This window comes from Canis lupus, chromosome 9 (genome assembly GCF_003254725.2).
Source record: "Canis lupus dingo isolate Sandy chromosome 9, ASM325472v2, whole genome shotgun sequence".
Lineage (NCBI taxonomy): Eukaryota > Metazoa > Chordata > Mammalia > Carnivora > Canidae > Canis > Canis lupus.
Genome location: NC_064251.1, coordinates 54,164,277 through 54,179,696, shown reverse-complemented (window position 1 = coordinate 54,179,696; position 15,420 = coordinate 54,164,277). Strand labels below are relative to the sequence as shown.

The 15,420-nt window shown below is 41.2% G+C and overlaps 1 protein-coding gene and 1 pseudogene across 7 annotated transcripts in view; one reads left to right on the top strand and one right to left on the bottom strand.

Annotated features, from left to right (window-relative positions):
- NUP214 (nucleoporin 214) overlaps positions 1-15,420 on the top strand; it is a 103,984-nt gene that overhangs the window by 41,200 nt on the left and 47,364 nt on the right. For all 7 annotated transcript variants that reach the window (XR_004818844.2, XM_049114400.1, XM_025475506.3 and 4 more), the window contains 3 exons: positions 2,374-2,631; positions 3,747-3,908; positions 6,677-6,776. Coding sequence is in view for 6 of the 7 variants with exons in the window: in XM_049114400.1 (XP_048970357.1) it covers positions 2,374-2,631; positions 3,747-3,908; positions 6,677-6,776 (520 nt within the window). In the remaining variant the exon portion in view is untranslated. The remainder of the gene's footprint in view (positions 1-2,373; positions 2,632-3,746; positions 3,909-6,676; positions 6,777-15,420) is intronic.
- LOC112677732 (U6 spliceosomal RNA) lies at positions 12,778-12,876 on the bottom strand (annotated as a pseudogene).

Here is a 15,420-nt window from a genome sequence, read left to right as displayed (position 1 = left end):
GGTATGATCCTGGAGTCCCGAGATCCAAGTCCCACATCAGGCTCCCTACATGGAGCCTACTCCTCCCTCTGCCTGTCTGTCTGTCTCTCTCTCTCTGTCTCTCATGAACAAATAAATAAAATCTTAAAAAAAAGATAATCTTTTTTATCAAAGATAATAATAGTCTGACTATTTCTTGGGCTTTCTATGGGAACAGTTATAGTCTTTATAGATACTAATACTTTGGTTCTGCTTTTTTGGTCCTTTTTTTTTTTTTTTAAAGATTTTATTTATTCATGACAGACACAGAAAGAGAGGCAGAGACACAGGCAGAGGGAAAGGGAGAGAAGCAAGCTCCATGCAGGAAGCCCAATGCGGGACTCCACCCCGGGTCTCCAGGATCACATCCCGGGCCGAAGGCGGCACCAAACTGCTGGGCCAGAGCTGCCCGCAGTCCTTTATTTTTCTTGCCTTATTACCCTTTCTAAGACATTGAGTTTTGTTGCTATTATCTCTCAAGAACTAAGATTTTTGGGAACTGTTTTAAAGCAGTGTGGCTCTAAAAAAATGGAGGATTTGTGTTTATTTTCTGTGTATGCTGTTATAAGTTATCATAGATGTAGTGGCTTGAAGCACCACCCATTGATTCTTGCACAGTAGTGTGGGACAAAAGTCCAGGCGCAACACGGCTCAACTGTGTCCTCTGCTCAGGGCTCCCAGGCTGAAATCAAGATGTTGGCTGGGACAAGCTCTTATTTGGAGGCTCTGGGGAAGAGTCCACCTCTAAGCTTATTCTACTTGTTGGCAGAACTCAGTTCCTTGCAGCTGTCGGAGTGAGGTCCATGTTTCTTTGACGTGTGTTCCTGGCCCCTTCATCTGCACGCCAGCAAGAGTACATTGCGGTCTTCTTGTGCTTCTGCCCTTTAAGGTCTCATGAAATATTACCTTGAGCACAACTGGATAATCCAGGATAACTTTCCTATTTTTAAGACGAACTGATTAGTAACTTTTATGTCTGCCATAGCCCTTTTCCATCTAATGAATCATAATCATGGCTGTGGTGCGAGGGGCAAAGGTCATGGGGTCCCAGTTCTGCCTAGCACAGGGTTCAGTCTTGTGTAATACTGTCTAGAAAGAACATGGTCTTTTCCAATCAGATGCACCTAGATTTGAATTCTGGCTCCACCACTTAGCAGCCTTAGGACCTTGTGCAAATAGTTAACCTTTACAAATATTTAAAGTCTGATAATAGCAATTTTTAACTTACAAGGTAATTATGAGAATTAAATGGGATAATATTTGAAGGTCCTTTGTGCAGCACCTGGCCCAAATAAGTTCTCTTCAGAAAATATGGACTGCAGTTTTACTAGTGGTGCTGGTGGTTATGTATGGAATTTCCACATGACCCTCCTACAAATTCACTTGCATGAGAATACTGTGGCACAGCACTGTCCAGTAGAACTTTCGGTGCTGAGAGAAATGTTCTATGTATCTGCACTCCAGTGTGGTAGCCACATGTAGCTGTTGAGCAGTTAAAATGTGGCTGGTGAAGCTGAAGACTTGAAATTTTCATTAATTACTTTAAATTATTTTTAACTTAAATAGGCACATATGGCTAATGGCAACAATGCAACAGCTCCAGTAACATTGGTTTTCATTTGCATTTGTTGATTGTGACAAATAAAATCTTGTAGAGTGATGTGCCTGTAAGGCAACCAAGCCAGCAAATTTTAGCAATGCTTTTAAATAACTTGAGAAAGGGCTAGGTTTTTGGTTTGGTTTGTTTTTTCCAGTACACAGCCAGTAATATATATTACAAAATGAATTGAGGCCTTACTTCATCATTTATAGAAAGGGGGAAAAAACCCAGGGAAAGTCAGGATTAGTTTCAGGGATTTTTTTTTTTTTTTTTTTAAATCTAATTGATTCAAAAGAATCATTCAAGGATTGGGGATGTTGGAGATGCCAGGATTGAGGACATTCAGCCTTCCCCAGTTTGCATGACCTGTTCTTAGAAGTTAGTTGTTGGCAAGTGGTTCTTCTGCACAGGCTTGTCTGATACTTTCCTGGTTTGTTGGTATTCTGCCCGTGAGAGCTTGTGGTGGGGGCTCGAGGACTCCTGCCTTTGCCAGCACGTACTCTGTCTCTCACTTCTCATGTTGTTTGTTTGACAATCAAAATGTTCCTGTCCTACACAGCTTGGTTTTTTCAAAGCTTCATTTGAGTAAAGCCCCCAAACTGTGTACGTTTACCTTCCACAACAGCTTCTTCCTCTTAAAAAAAGTCATAGTTAAAGTGTTTCCAAACTGGTTATTTCTCTCTTGATAGTGAGAATTACAGAGCTTTCAGACTTGCTAGAATCATCTAACTTGTGTTTTGTTTCGGGCTTGATAGCCAGCCTGTCCCGGTCAGCCTTCCTGTCACAGAGATACTATGAAGACTTGGATGAAGCCAGCTCTACGTCGTCCGTCTCTCAGTCTTTGGAGAGTGAAGACACGCGGGCGTCTAAAGATGATGACACAGTGGCACAGGTCCCACGGCATGCGCCTGTGGTTCGCACCCCTTCCATCCAGCCTGGTGTCTTGCCGCAGGCAGTGCCTTTTGCTAAATCTCACCTGATTCATGGTTCACCTGGCGTGATGGGAACATCCAGTAAGTGCAGAGTGAGCTCCCTGTTAAGTTTGTGTCTGCTAGAGGAGCCATAGCTGAGCTCATATACTATTGCACCAGTAAGTCCAGCTCCTCTCTGGTAATAGTCTAGAAATTAAAAGACAAATTCAGAAAATCTGGTTTCCCCTGAAAGAGGCAGGAAGAAGGGGGCCCTGTAGGGCTCACACTGGCACAGCTTTCTTGGTAGTGCAGCTGGTGTTTCAAATTTTTTTTTTTTTAATTTTTATTTATTTATGATAGTCACAGAGAGAGAGAGAGAGGGGCAGAGACACAGGCAGAGGGAGAAGCAGGCTCCATGCACCGGGAGCCTGATGTGGGATTCGATCCTGGGTCTCCAGGATCGCGCCCTGGGCCAAAGGCAGGCGCCAAACTGCTGCGCCACCCAGGGATCCCTCAGCTGGTGTTTCTAGAACAGGTATGGGGCATTCACCCGGCTGGCTCAGCTGGAGGAGTATGTGACTCTTGATCTCAGCGTCCTGAGTTAGAGCCCCACGTTGGGTGGAGAGATTATATACATAAATTAAAACACACACACACACAAAATGGTGTTTTCAGGAGTAAGAGGAGGAGGTTATTTGTCTCACTCTGAAGCATCATCCACACTCCTGCCTTTCAAATCCTAGCTCATTTCAGATCATTACTTGTAGCCATATTCTGCCCCAGAACTTGCCAGCTGCCATGCTCGTATCAGTATTGATTCCCAGAAGTGACCAGTACTGGGCTGTCACACCTCCAATTCAGTGTTAGGACTTCACTTGGAGGAACTTCTATAAGAGAATACCCCTGGGGAGGTGCTCGAATGGAGATATTTTATGAGAAGAGAGCAGGAAGTTGACCTATGTTGGCATGAAAGTTCTATCTCAGTATCAGAGGAAATGCTCATGTCAAGGATTTAGCTAACGGATATGGGCAGGGACATCTTTGAAAGATAGAGGTGCCACCCTGTGATTTTATTGGTACTTTTCTGTGTGCATGTTTAAGTATTTTTAATCTTAGTGTTTTCCCTATAGCCTCACAGTGGAGGACTTGCCACTGTCACTTTTGTGTTTTCCTCTCTTCTGACCCACTCTCTTACTTAGCATTGTTTTTTTCTTCAGTGTCGACGTCTGCTAGCAAAATTATTCCTCAAGGGGCTGATAGCACAATGCTGGCAACAAAAACCGTGAAGCATGGTGCCCCTGGTCCTTCCCACAGCCTCTCAGCCCCCCAGGCAGCTGCCGCTGCAGCACTGAGACGTCAGATGGCCAGCCAAGCACCAGGTAGGACATGGTCGGGAGCTGCGGCCACACAGCAGGTCCCAGGCAGCAACTGGCTCTTTTTGCCACCCTCAGAAAGAGGGGACTGATGGGACAGTCCTCTTCCCTTTTCGGGGAGCAAGTCCTGAGAAGACAGAGACCAGATATGAAGCTTTTTCATTTCAAAGAAAGGTGTTAGATCCACTCTACCTGGCCTATCAGTGGTCTTTGGATGAAGTGGTTGATCTCTGCTTTTTTTTTTTCTTTTTAAGATTTCATTTATTCATGAGAGACACAGAGAGAGAGGGAGGCAGAGACACAGGCAGAGGGAGAAGCAGGCTCCATGCAGGGAGCCTAATATAGGATTCGATCCTGGGACTCTAGGATCACGCCCTGGGCCGAAGGCAGGCACTAAACTGCTGAGGCACCCAGGAATCCCTAATCTCTACTTTTGAATAATGTCTGCTTTAAGCCTCCAATTAATCTTTGCTGTTAGATCATCTGATAACATTGGAATCATCTCACAGTGTCCTGTGGATCCCAGACACCCTGGGAGGTGGCTATTGGTGTGCCCATTTTGCTTTTGAGTAATGTCAGGTTCAGAGAGGTGAAGGTGACCCAACCAGTAAGTAGCAGAGCCCAGACTGGACTCCTACCCTGTGCTCTATTTCAGCACAGCATTTTCGTAAGATTACCAACCTAGCCTTTACAGATGGAAACTCTAATGAGCTAGTCATAATCAGCACTTGCATTTTGTCAGTGCTCTGTGGTTATCCAGGATTTCCTGCATTAGCATTTCTGGGTAATTGGCCTCAAGGGCTTCAGTTATCACTAGTTAATCAGTTTGTACAAGCTAGTGGTTCTCAAGTGGAGACTATTTTTGTGCCCCGTACTCCTCCCCAGCAGTTGGCAGTGCTGCTGGCATCTAGTGGGTAGAAGTCAGGAATGCTGCAAAAAATCTTCAAATGTGCAGGACACCACCACAACAAAGGATTATCCAGACCCAAAATGTCAGTAGTGCCAAATTCGAGAAATTCTGTTATAAATAAAATATTTTTGTTTCAGTTGAATGAAATTGTATTTTAGTTTTATCCCTGCTCGGAACATGTATCACTTTGGACAATACTTTTTTATTTTTATTTTTTTTATTATTTATTTATGATAGTCACAGAGAGAGAGAGAGAGAGAGAGGCAGAGACACAGGCAGAGGGAGAAGCAGGCTTCATGCACTGGGACCCCGACGTGGGACTCGATCCCGGGTCTCCAGGATTGCGCCCCGGGCCAAAGGCAGGTGCTAAACCGCTGCGCCACCCAGGGATCCCCGGACAATACTTTTTAAAGAACTAAAGAGAGGGAATCCCTGGGTGGCTCAGCGGTTTAGCGCCTGCCTTTGGCCCAGGGCTCGATTCTGGAGTCCCGGGATCAAGTCCCACGTCAGGCTCCCAAGGCTCCCAGCATTAAGCCTGCTTCTCCCTCCTCCTGTGTCTCTGCCTCTCTCTCTATGTCTGTCATAAATAAATAAATAAATCTTTAAAAAAAAGAACTAACGAGATACAGTAGTTTGATTTAGACAAAGAAAGGATTACCATTATATAGTATAAAAGCATTCTTAAGAAATCTCAAATATTAAAACCTTATTAAGGCATCTAGAACAGATATGAAAGAGCACAAACAAGATAACTTTTTAAGGTACCTTTGAGCCTTCTGAAAAAATAGAAGTCTTTGATGTTTTCTTTAAACGTTACTTGGAGGAAGCAGAATCTTGGCATTGTGCTGAGTAGGCCGCAAATCAAGCTGATTGAGTCAGGAATCTGCCAGGATGTAGGATTATTCCACTTAGCAGGAGGTGGTATGATCTCTGTTACCATCTTAGAAGCAAAAAATTTCTAAGGTGTTAGGTACCTTTGAATGTAAAGGATGCAGTATGTACAGTTGTAGGCAAGACGAGCCATCTCACTTCTCTGAAGGAGGGAATGAGAGCATGCTGCCATGCACCCACCATTCTGTGGCCACAGCATTCAACTGTGCCAAAAAACTGGTCCAAGAGCTTTGCTCAAACTTTCTTGGTAGTTAATTAGAAAATGTCATTAAGTGCTTTAGAATGCAGTTTTAAAATATAAGACCAAAAAAGACATGCAAGCTGACACGCCTAATAAGATGTCATGTCCATCTCTGTTGCCGTTCCTTAAATAAGCCTCTTGGACTTTCCTCCCATTCTTGCCCAAGCTCCATTTTCCACATCTTATTCATGTGCCTGTCTCACTAAGCCATGAGCTCCTTTAGAGAAGAAGCTATATTTTGGACATTTTTTTGTATTCCCAGCATCTGACAATCTGGCAATAATGAGCTGCCCGTGTGAAAGGATGATTGGATGGTTGGATGGTTGGATGGATGGAATAGATGGCAGAAATCCTTAATCTGAACACTGCTTATCGTCTAGCTCTTTCTGCCCTTTCCAGGGTGAGCCAACAATGTTGCAGGTAGCTCAGCTCTGCTCTCTGAGAACTGGCCAGGGAATTCTTTTTCCCTAAACTAGTACATTTGACTAAATTGCACAAAACTTCATCCCATAATCTTCATAAATAGAGTAGAACAGCTGTCCCATTGAACACAGAGCTTTAGAACTCCCCAGAGTAGATTTCCTTTATAATAAAATTACATCCTGCTTGAATATGTTGTCCTGGTTATTCAGTTGTACATGGCTGGGATTTGTGATCCTTTACTGCAATTAATATGCTTCTCTCTCCTCTATTTATTTATTTTTATTTTTATTTTCTCTCCTATTTAAATAGCTGTAAGTACTTTGACTGAATCAACTCTGAAGAATGTCCCTCAAGTGGTAAATGTGCAGGAACTGAAAAATAATCCTACAGCCACCTCTGCAGCGATGAGGTATGTAACTGCTTTGTTAAACTGTGTTTAAGCCAGGGAGTTCTTCTGTAATAGCGATGAGCTGTCTGCAGGGAGCAGCACTGCTGCTGTCACAGTTTCTGGCAGAGCCTTAGGTTCTCTTAGGTTAGATCTCTTTATCCATGACACCCTCTCCTGGGCACAGGGAAGAGTTGAGGGGCATTTCTTCACTTTGAACATAGGGATGGTGAGGACCAGTGTAATTCAGGGAGTTGGTGTCTGGCGATTAGTCCAGCGGTAGGAAGAGCAGCCACAGGCCCAGTGTTTTTTCCACATTGTGCCTGTTCTCTTCATCCCATAGAGCAGGTCTGCTCACTGCTGTGTTTGGGCCTTATCAAGTGGCTCTGCATCTCTAGTCCACTGGCCTTCTCTTTCTTCTACATTGGTCCGTTTATCAACACTGCCTGTTCCAGGAATTTCTTAGTTATCTCAGGGCTATCCTAACAGCCAAAAACAAGCCTACTCACTTTCCTATCTTGTAGTGACCTTGAAGCTTTGGTATGCTGTTTATACCAAGATGGCATTTGTGGTTGTTGTGAACTTCCCAAGAGAAAAAACTGTACATTAGAGTTTGGGAATTGCAGCCAAATTCCTAGTGTAGGGAAGGCAAAGAAAAGCCACCAAAAGGCAGAATATTGCATAAGACAGGAATATCCAGCTTAACGGTAAAAGCAATGTAGTCTGGTATTTCTGAGATACTTTAGCCATTAACCATGGAGTAGAAACACCTCTTAGTGATTTCATTTAACCATTTCTTAAACTCTGTTTCCTTCAACTGGTTCTTAGCATATCTCTGATCAGGGTTTTGTCAGAGGAACAGTTCTAAGTTTGCCCTTTCCTCTGACTTGAGAAAAATAGACACAAAAAATCAAAAGGAATCTTAAAGAAACTTTCTCTCCCTTCCCTTTGGATTTGGACTCTAGTACAGTTATTGAACTTGTATGCCCAGCAAGTTGCCTGGAACATAGTTCATTTATACTTTTTTTATTTTTTGCTTTTGTTTTATTTATTTATTAGAGAGATACGGAGATAGTGAGAGAGAGCATGGAGCAGGGAGGAGAGGGAGAAGCAGGCTCTCCACTGAGCAGCCCTACACGGGACTCAATCCCAATACCCTGGGACCATGACCCAAACCAAGGGCAGGCACTCAGCTGGTGGAACCACCCAGGCGCCTCATAGTTCATTTTTATTTTTTTTAAAGATTTTATTTATTTATTTGAGAGAGTGACAGAGCAAGCATGAACAAGGTGGGGAGGATGGGCAGAGGGAGAGGGAGAAGCAGACTCCCCTCTGAGCAGGGAGCTGATGCGGGGCTTGATCCCAGGACCCTGGGATCATGACCTGAGCTGAAGGCAGATGCTTAACCACCTGAGCCACCCAGGCGCCCTTCATAGTTCATTTTTAATCACCATGCATTGAGTAATGCGTTAATGCTAAGCAGAATTCATTAATGCAAATTGACATTTACTACATCTTCCAATAAGAAAGCTAGAGAAATACGTTCATTATGAAATTGCTTTCATATTCTGTTAAGCGGTAGTTTCCCTAAGTGTATTTTAAGTATTTAACTTTGCATTTAATTTCCTGAGTAGTATCTTGCAGAAGATTATTATAAGATGAGCTTACATATTTCTGCTATTGATGTATCTTATGTTCATTGGCTTCATCCTTTACATTCATTGACTAACCACCCTGTTTTAAGTAAGGAAGAGGGTTTATCTAGTGCAAATCCATGGGTACTCAGTCAGTTTGGATCCCACAGATTCTTATGGGGCATCTGCTAGGAGTATGATACTGCCCTGGGTATTAGGGGATGCAGTAGTGAATAAGACCTACAAAGTCCCCGCTTTCACAGCACTTATATTTTAGCAAGACAGCCACTAAATTGGCAATTACACAAGGAGTTGTATGATTGCAATATAATAAGTCCAATGAAGGAGTGCAGGGTGCTAAGAAAGCATATAATGAGGCAATTGGATTGAATCTGGGTTGATGAGGTTGGTGAGGGAAACGTACTTTAGCTAGAAGTGAACAATGACCAACAGTTGCCCAGAGAAGAGTGTTCTGGACAGAGGATGCAGAATCTGGAAACCCAAACTGGGGACAGGGCAGAGCACATTTCAGGCAGAGTTGAAGGAAGGCTGGTATGACCTGTCAGGAGGTAGAATATAGAATATGAAGAGGGGGGCCAAATGAGGTGAGGTTGTTGGTTTCTTTTTTTTTTTTTTTTTTTTTTTTAACCAAAACACACCAGACACACCCATTTCTTTCAGAAATTTTGGTGTTTATTCTTTCAACAAATGCTTAATTTAGTACTTCTTAAAAAAAATGTATTTGTTTTAGAGAGAGAGAGAGAGAGTAGAGCACATGACCCGGGGGGGAGGGGGAAAGGAAGGGAGGGAGAGAAGCAGATTCTGCATCAAGCTTGGAGTCTGACATGGGACTTGATCTCATGACCCCGAGATCATGACCCAAGCTGAACCCAACTGACTGAGCCACCCAGGTTCCCTTTAATTAATTAAATATTTAATACACTATTCTAGCTATTCTAGGTGCTGGGTATAAAGCAGTTAACGAAACAGACAAAAACCACCAATGAATCCTGCACTAGATATGGAAAGACAATAAGTGTGAAATGAGTGAGTAAAATATGCAGTGTTTTAGGTGATGACAGATGTGGAGAAAATTGAAGTAGGAAAGGGATTTAAGACCTATTATCTGGGTGTGGGCTACAATTTTAAAGAAGGTGGCCAAAGAAGGTGCTTCTCCTCCATGATTAATGACTAAACTATCTCAGAAGTACCAGACCATTGTGTATACATAGCACATCTTCTTTATTCATTCATCTGCTGAAGGACATCATAGCTCCTTCCACAGTTTGGCTATTGTGGACATTGCTGCTATGAGCTACCTACTGTTTACATCAATGTGGATGGAACTGGAAGGTATTATGCTGAGTGAAATAAGTCAATCAGAGAAAGACAATTATCATATGATTTCGCTCATATGTGGAATATAAGAAATAGTGAAAGGGACCATAAGGGAAGCGGCTGGACGGGAGGGTGGGGGTGGTGGCTGAATGTGGAAAAATTAGAAAGGAAGACAAACCACAAGAGACTCCTAACTGGGAAACAAAGGGTTGCAGAAGGGGAGGTAGGTGGGGTTTGGGATAACTGGGTGATGGGCTTTAAGGAGGGCACATGATGAGATGAGCACTGGATATTATACGTATGTTGGCAAATTGAATTTAAATTAAAAAAAAAAAAAAAAAAGTACCAGACCATGTTGCTTTCACTGTTAAGCTGAATCTTCCTATTTTATGTGGCTTTTGATACTTGACATTTGAGTAAAGACCAAAAGGCTAGAGAGCAGGTCTCATGACCATCCTAAGGAAAATGGCCCCAGGTATAGGGCCAGTGGCAAGTTCAAGAAGACCAGGAGGCTGTTGGTGGCTGGAGCAGGAGGGAGGGCACCTGGAGTGGGGGCAGAGGTGGAATCCTGTGTCCTGTGACATTTAGTGAGCCTTGTTCAGGACCTGGCTGCAGAGTGTTGGATGCTTTGGCACAGTCATATAACCTGATCTGATTTGTTTTTTTAATCTTAGCAAGTTTTTTTTAATTGAGGCATAATTTATATACAGTAAAATTCACCTTTCTTTTAGTGTAAAATTCTGTGAGCTTTGATAAACATGAATGGTTGCAATGACCTAAGGTTTTAGCAGGAAGCTTCTGGTTCTTATATTGAGAAAGATTCAAAAGGGCTAGAGTGTGGAATGGTAGAAAGAGGATAGTTAGGAAGCTTTTTCTTTTTTTTTCATTGTGGTAAAATATATACATAACAAATGTTAACCATTTTTAAGTGTACATTTTTTTTAATTTTTATTTATTTATGTTAGTCACAGAGAGAGAGAGAGGCAGAGACACAGGCAGAGGGAGAAGCAGGCTTCATGCACCGGGAGCCCGACGTGGGATTCGATCCCGGGTCTCCAGGATCGCGCCCTGGGCCAAAGGCAGGCGCCAAACCGCTGTGCCACCCAGGGATCCCTAGAATAGGCAAATTCTTAGAGACAGAAAATAGCACAGAAGTTAGCAGGGGCTGGAGGGAAGTGGAGAGTTATTAATAATTTAATAGGTACAAGTTCTATCTGGGATAATGAAAAAATTCTGGAAATAAATAGTGGTGAGGTTTATACAACATGGTAAATGACTTGGTGTCATTAACAATGTACACTTAGGGATCCCTGGCAGCAGCAATGAGTGAGAGTTCCATTTTTCTCTACATCCTCACCAACACTTGTACTCTGCATGTTTTGATTTTAGTCATGCTAGCTGGATGTTAAGTGGTATCTCATTTTTTTTTTTTTTTTTTTTTTTTTTTTTAGGATTTTGTTTATTTATTCATAGAGACAGAGAGGGAGGCAGAGACACAGGCAGAGGGAGAAGCAGGCATCATACAGAGAGCCTGATGTGGGACTCGATCCAGAGTCTCCAGGATCACGCCCTGGGCTGCAGGCGGCGCTAAACCTCTGCGCCACCGGGGCTGCCCTCATGTGGTTTTAATATGTATTTCCTAATGACTAATGATGTTGGGCATCCATTTGTGCTTATTGGCCATTTGTATCTTTTTTAGAAAAATGTCCATTTAGATCCTTTGCCCATTCATAAAATGGATTGTCTCCCACTCCTCAGTTGGTTTTTCACTTTCTTGATGACATCCTTTGAATCACAAAAGTTTTAATTTTGATGAAGTTGTTTATTGTTTTCTCTTTTTTTCTTTTTCCTGTGCTTTGGATGTCATATTTAAGAAACCATTGCCATATCAGAGATCATAAAGATTTATGTCTATATTTTCTTCTAAATCTTTTAGTTTTAGTTCTTACATTTTGGTCTTTGATCCATTTTGACTTAATTTTTGTAAATAGTATGACATGGTGGTCTACCTTCATTCTTTGGCAAGTGGATATCCAGTTGTCCCAGCTCCATTTGTCGAAATACTCTTTTTTTCCTCCATTAAATTGTCTTGGTGCCCTTGTTACACTGATTGGTTTTTTAATGTTAAAGCAGTCTTTAATAATGATGCATTACCCTTGTTGTATATGGTTGGACTCCATTTTCTAAAATTCTTTTAAGTGGGACACCTGGGTTGGCTCAGTGGTTAAGCATGTCTGCTTTCAGCTCAGGGTGTGATCCTGGAGTTCTGGGATCGAGTCCCACATCAGACTCCCTGCATGGAGCCTGCTTCTCCCTCTGCCTATGTCTCTGCCTCTTTCTTTCTGTGTCTCTCATGAATAAATAAATAAAAATCTTCAAAAACAAATAAAATTCTTTTAAGAGTTTTTGCATCTAAGGCACCTGGGTGGCTCAGTGGTTGAGTGTCTGCCTTTGGTTCAGGTCGTGATCCCGGGGTCCTGGGATTGAGTCCTGCATCAGGCTCCTACTGCTTCTCAGCTCTGCCTATGTCTCTGTCTCTGTCTCTCTCTCATGAATAAATAAGTAATCTTAATTTTTTTTAAGATTTTATTTATTCATTCATGAAAAACGCAGAGAAGCAGAGACATAGGCAGAGGGAGAAGCAGGCTTCCCACTAGGAGGCCAATGTGGGACTTGATCTCAGGACCCAGGAGCCGAAGGCAGATGCTCAACCACTGAGCCATCTAGGCACCCCAATAAGTAAATCATCTTTAAAAAATGAATTTTTGCATCTACCTTAATGAAGGATATTGGTGTATTGATTTTCTTGTGATGTCTTTTTTCAGTTTTGTTTATTAGAACAATGCAGGCCTTGTAGGATGAGTTGGGAAGTATTTGTTCCTATTCAGTTTCTGGAAGAGTTTATGTAGATTTGTTATTATTTTATCTTTAAATGTTTGGTAGAAGTCACTAGTGGAGCCATCTGGGCCCAAAATTTTCAGGTTTTTTTTAATAGCTATAAGATTCTTCAGCTTACCTACTTCTTGAGTGAACTTTGATAGTTTGTGTCTTTCATGAAATTTGTACATTTTGCGTGTCATCCTTGTTAAGGGGCCATGCTAATCTTCTCTGTATCATTCCAATTTTAGTGTATGTGCTGCCAAAGCAAGCACAGGAAATTTCTACATTTTATTTGAATTGTTGAATCTGTTTTCGTGAGGTTTTTCATAATAGTCCCAAATTAGTAAACTCTTAATGTGTTTAGAATTCATAGTGATTTCACTTCCCTCTTTCCTGTTAGTGGTAATTCGTATCTCTTTTTTTCCTGCTGATCAGTCTAGCTAGAGGTTTATCAGTTTTATTGATCTCATAGAACTAGCTTTTGGTTTCACTGATATTTTTTTTCCTATTATTCCCCCCTCCCTTTTTTTTTTTCAGTTTTCTGTTTGCTTTGGGTTTTATTTGATCCTTTTCTAGTTTCTTAAGGTGGAAACCGAGTCATTGATTTGTGACCATTCTTTTCTGTTACAGGCATTTGGTGTTATACACTTCTGTCTTGAACTACCTTGACTACATCCCACAGATTTTGAATATGTTCGGTTTTCATTTTCATTCAGTTCAAAATACTTTTTAATTTATCCTTTGGGGTTTAAAAAAATTTATATATAATTTATATATATATATATATATATATATATATATATATATATATATATATATACATACACACACACACACACACACACCTATGGGTTATTTAAAAGTGTGTTAATTTCTAAGTAGTTGGATGTTTTTTAGATATCTTTTTGTTATTTTTAATTTAATTCCGCTGTGGTCAGAGAACATGCTTCATGTGACCTGAAGTCTTTAGAGTTTTTGAGACTTCTTTTATGACTCAGAACTGAGATCAACAAAGTTTTTCTTAAAGGACCATATAGTAAATACTTCACGCTTGTTAGGGTGACATGTGGTCTCTATCTCAACCACTCATCCAGGCCACTGTAGCCTTCATGCAGCCATAGACAATATGTAAATGAATAGGCATTGCTGCTAACAATAAAACTTTATTTATAAAAACAGGCAGTTGGTCCTTGCTCAGTAGTTTGCCAACTTCTGAACTAGAATATCAGTCATTTTGGTAAATGTTCTCTGTGTATTTCAAAAAGAACACGTATTCTGCTCTACTGGTTGAAGTGTTCTATAAATGTCAATTAAGTTAAGATAGTGGATAGTGTTGCTCAAGTGTTCTATATTCTTAATGATTTTATGTACTTGTTCTGTCAGTTACTGAAAGTGGTGGTGAGATTTTCAACTATAATTGTGGATTTGCTAACTTACCTAGCAGTGCTATCAGTTTTTGTGTCATTTTGAAATTCCTGTTATTGGTTGCATAAATGTTTAGGATTGTTACATTCTTTTGATGAAATGGCCCATTTATCATTATAAAAATGACGTTCTTTATCCCTGGTAAGATTAATTGCTCTGAAATCTACTTTCTCCTATATTAATTTAGCCAATCCAGCTTGCTTTGTTTGGTGCTAGTATGGCATATCTTTTTTCCATTCTTTTATTTTGAACCTATTTTGTGTCTATAATTTAAAATGGATTTCTTGTAGACAACATATAGTTGAGTATTTGCTCTTTATTTAGGCTGACAATCTGTGACTTTAAATTGGAGTATATAGACCATTTATATTTAATATATGATGTTGGGTTTTATTTTTTTATTATTATTTTTTAAAGATTTTATTTATTTATTCATGAGAGACACAGAGAGAGAGGCAGAGACACAGGCAGAGGGAAAAGCAGCCTCCACGCAAGGAGCCCAATGTGGGACTCGATCCCGGGACTCTGGGATCATGCCCTGAGCCAAAGGCAGACGTTCAACTGCTGAGCCACCCAGGCGTCCCTGATGTTGGGTCTTAATACATCATATTGCTGTTTGGTTTATTTGTCTCATCTGTTCTTTGCTCCATTTTTTCCTCTTTTTCTGCAGCTTCTTTTGGGTTGAATATTTTTTATGATTCTATTTTATCTTTCTCAGCTTAATCAGCTGTAACACTATGTTATTTACATGATTGCATTAGGGTTTACAGTGTACTTCTTTAACTTACCCCATTCTGACTCCACGTGATACTGTACCCTCTGTCGGGGTCCCCACTCAGTGCGAGTCTTCTCCCTTTCCTTCTGTCCCTCCCACTGCTTGTGCATGCTCAGGCTCACTCGCTCTCTCTCTCTCTCAAATAAATAAATAAAATATTTTTTAAAAATACCATATAAAAATCTTTTTTTTTTTTTAAGATTTTATTTATTTATTCATAGAGACACAGAGAGAGAGAGAGAGGCAGAGACACAGGCAGAGGGAGAAGCAGGCTCCAGCAGGGAGCCTGACACAGGACTTGATCCCGGGTCTCCAGGATCACACCATGGGCTGCAGGTGGCACTAAACCGCTGCGCCACCAGGGCTGCCCTCATATAAGAATCTTATAGCAGTATTCCTCTGTTCCTGCCCTCCCCACCTTTGTGGTGCTGTCATCATCATTGTACATTTACTTCCACTGGTGTTATCAGTTCCATGATACGTTCATTGTTACATATAGTTCATTATCTTTGAAGCAGATTTAAAGAAGAAGGAAAACCTCTTTTGCTTATCCATATGGTGGTGTCATTTCTGGTGTCCTTCATTTGTTTGTTTAATCCCATGTCTCTGTCTGGTA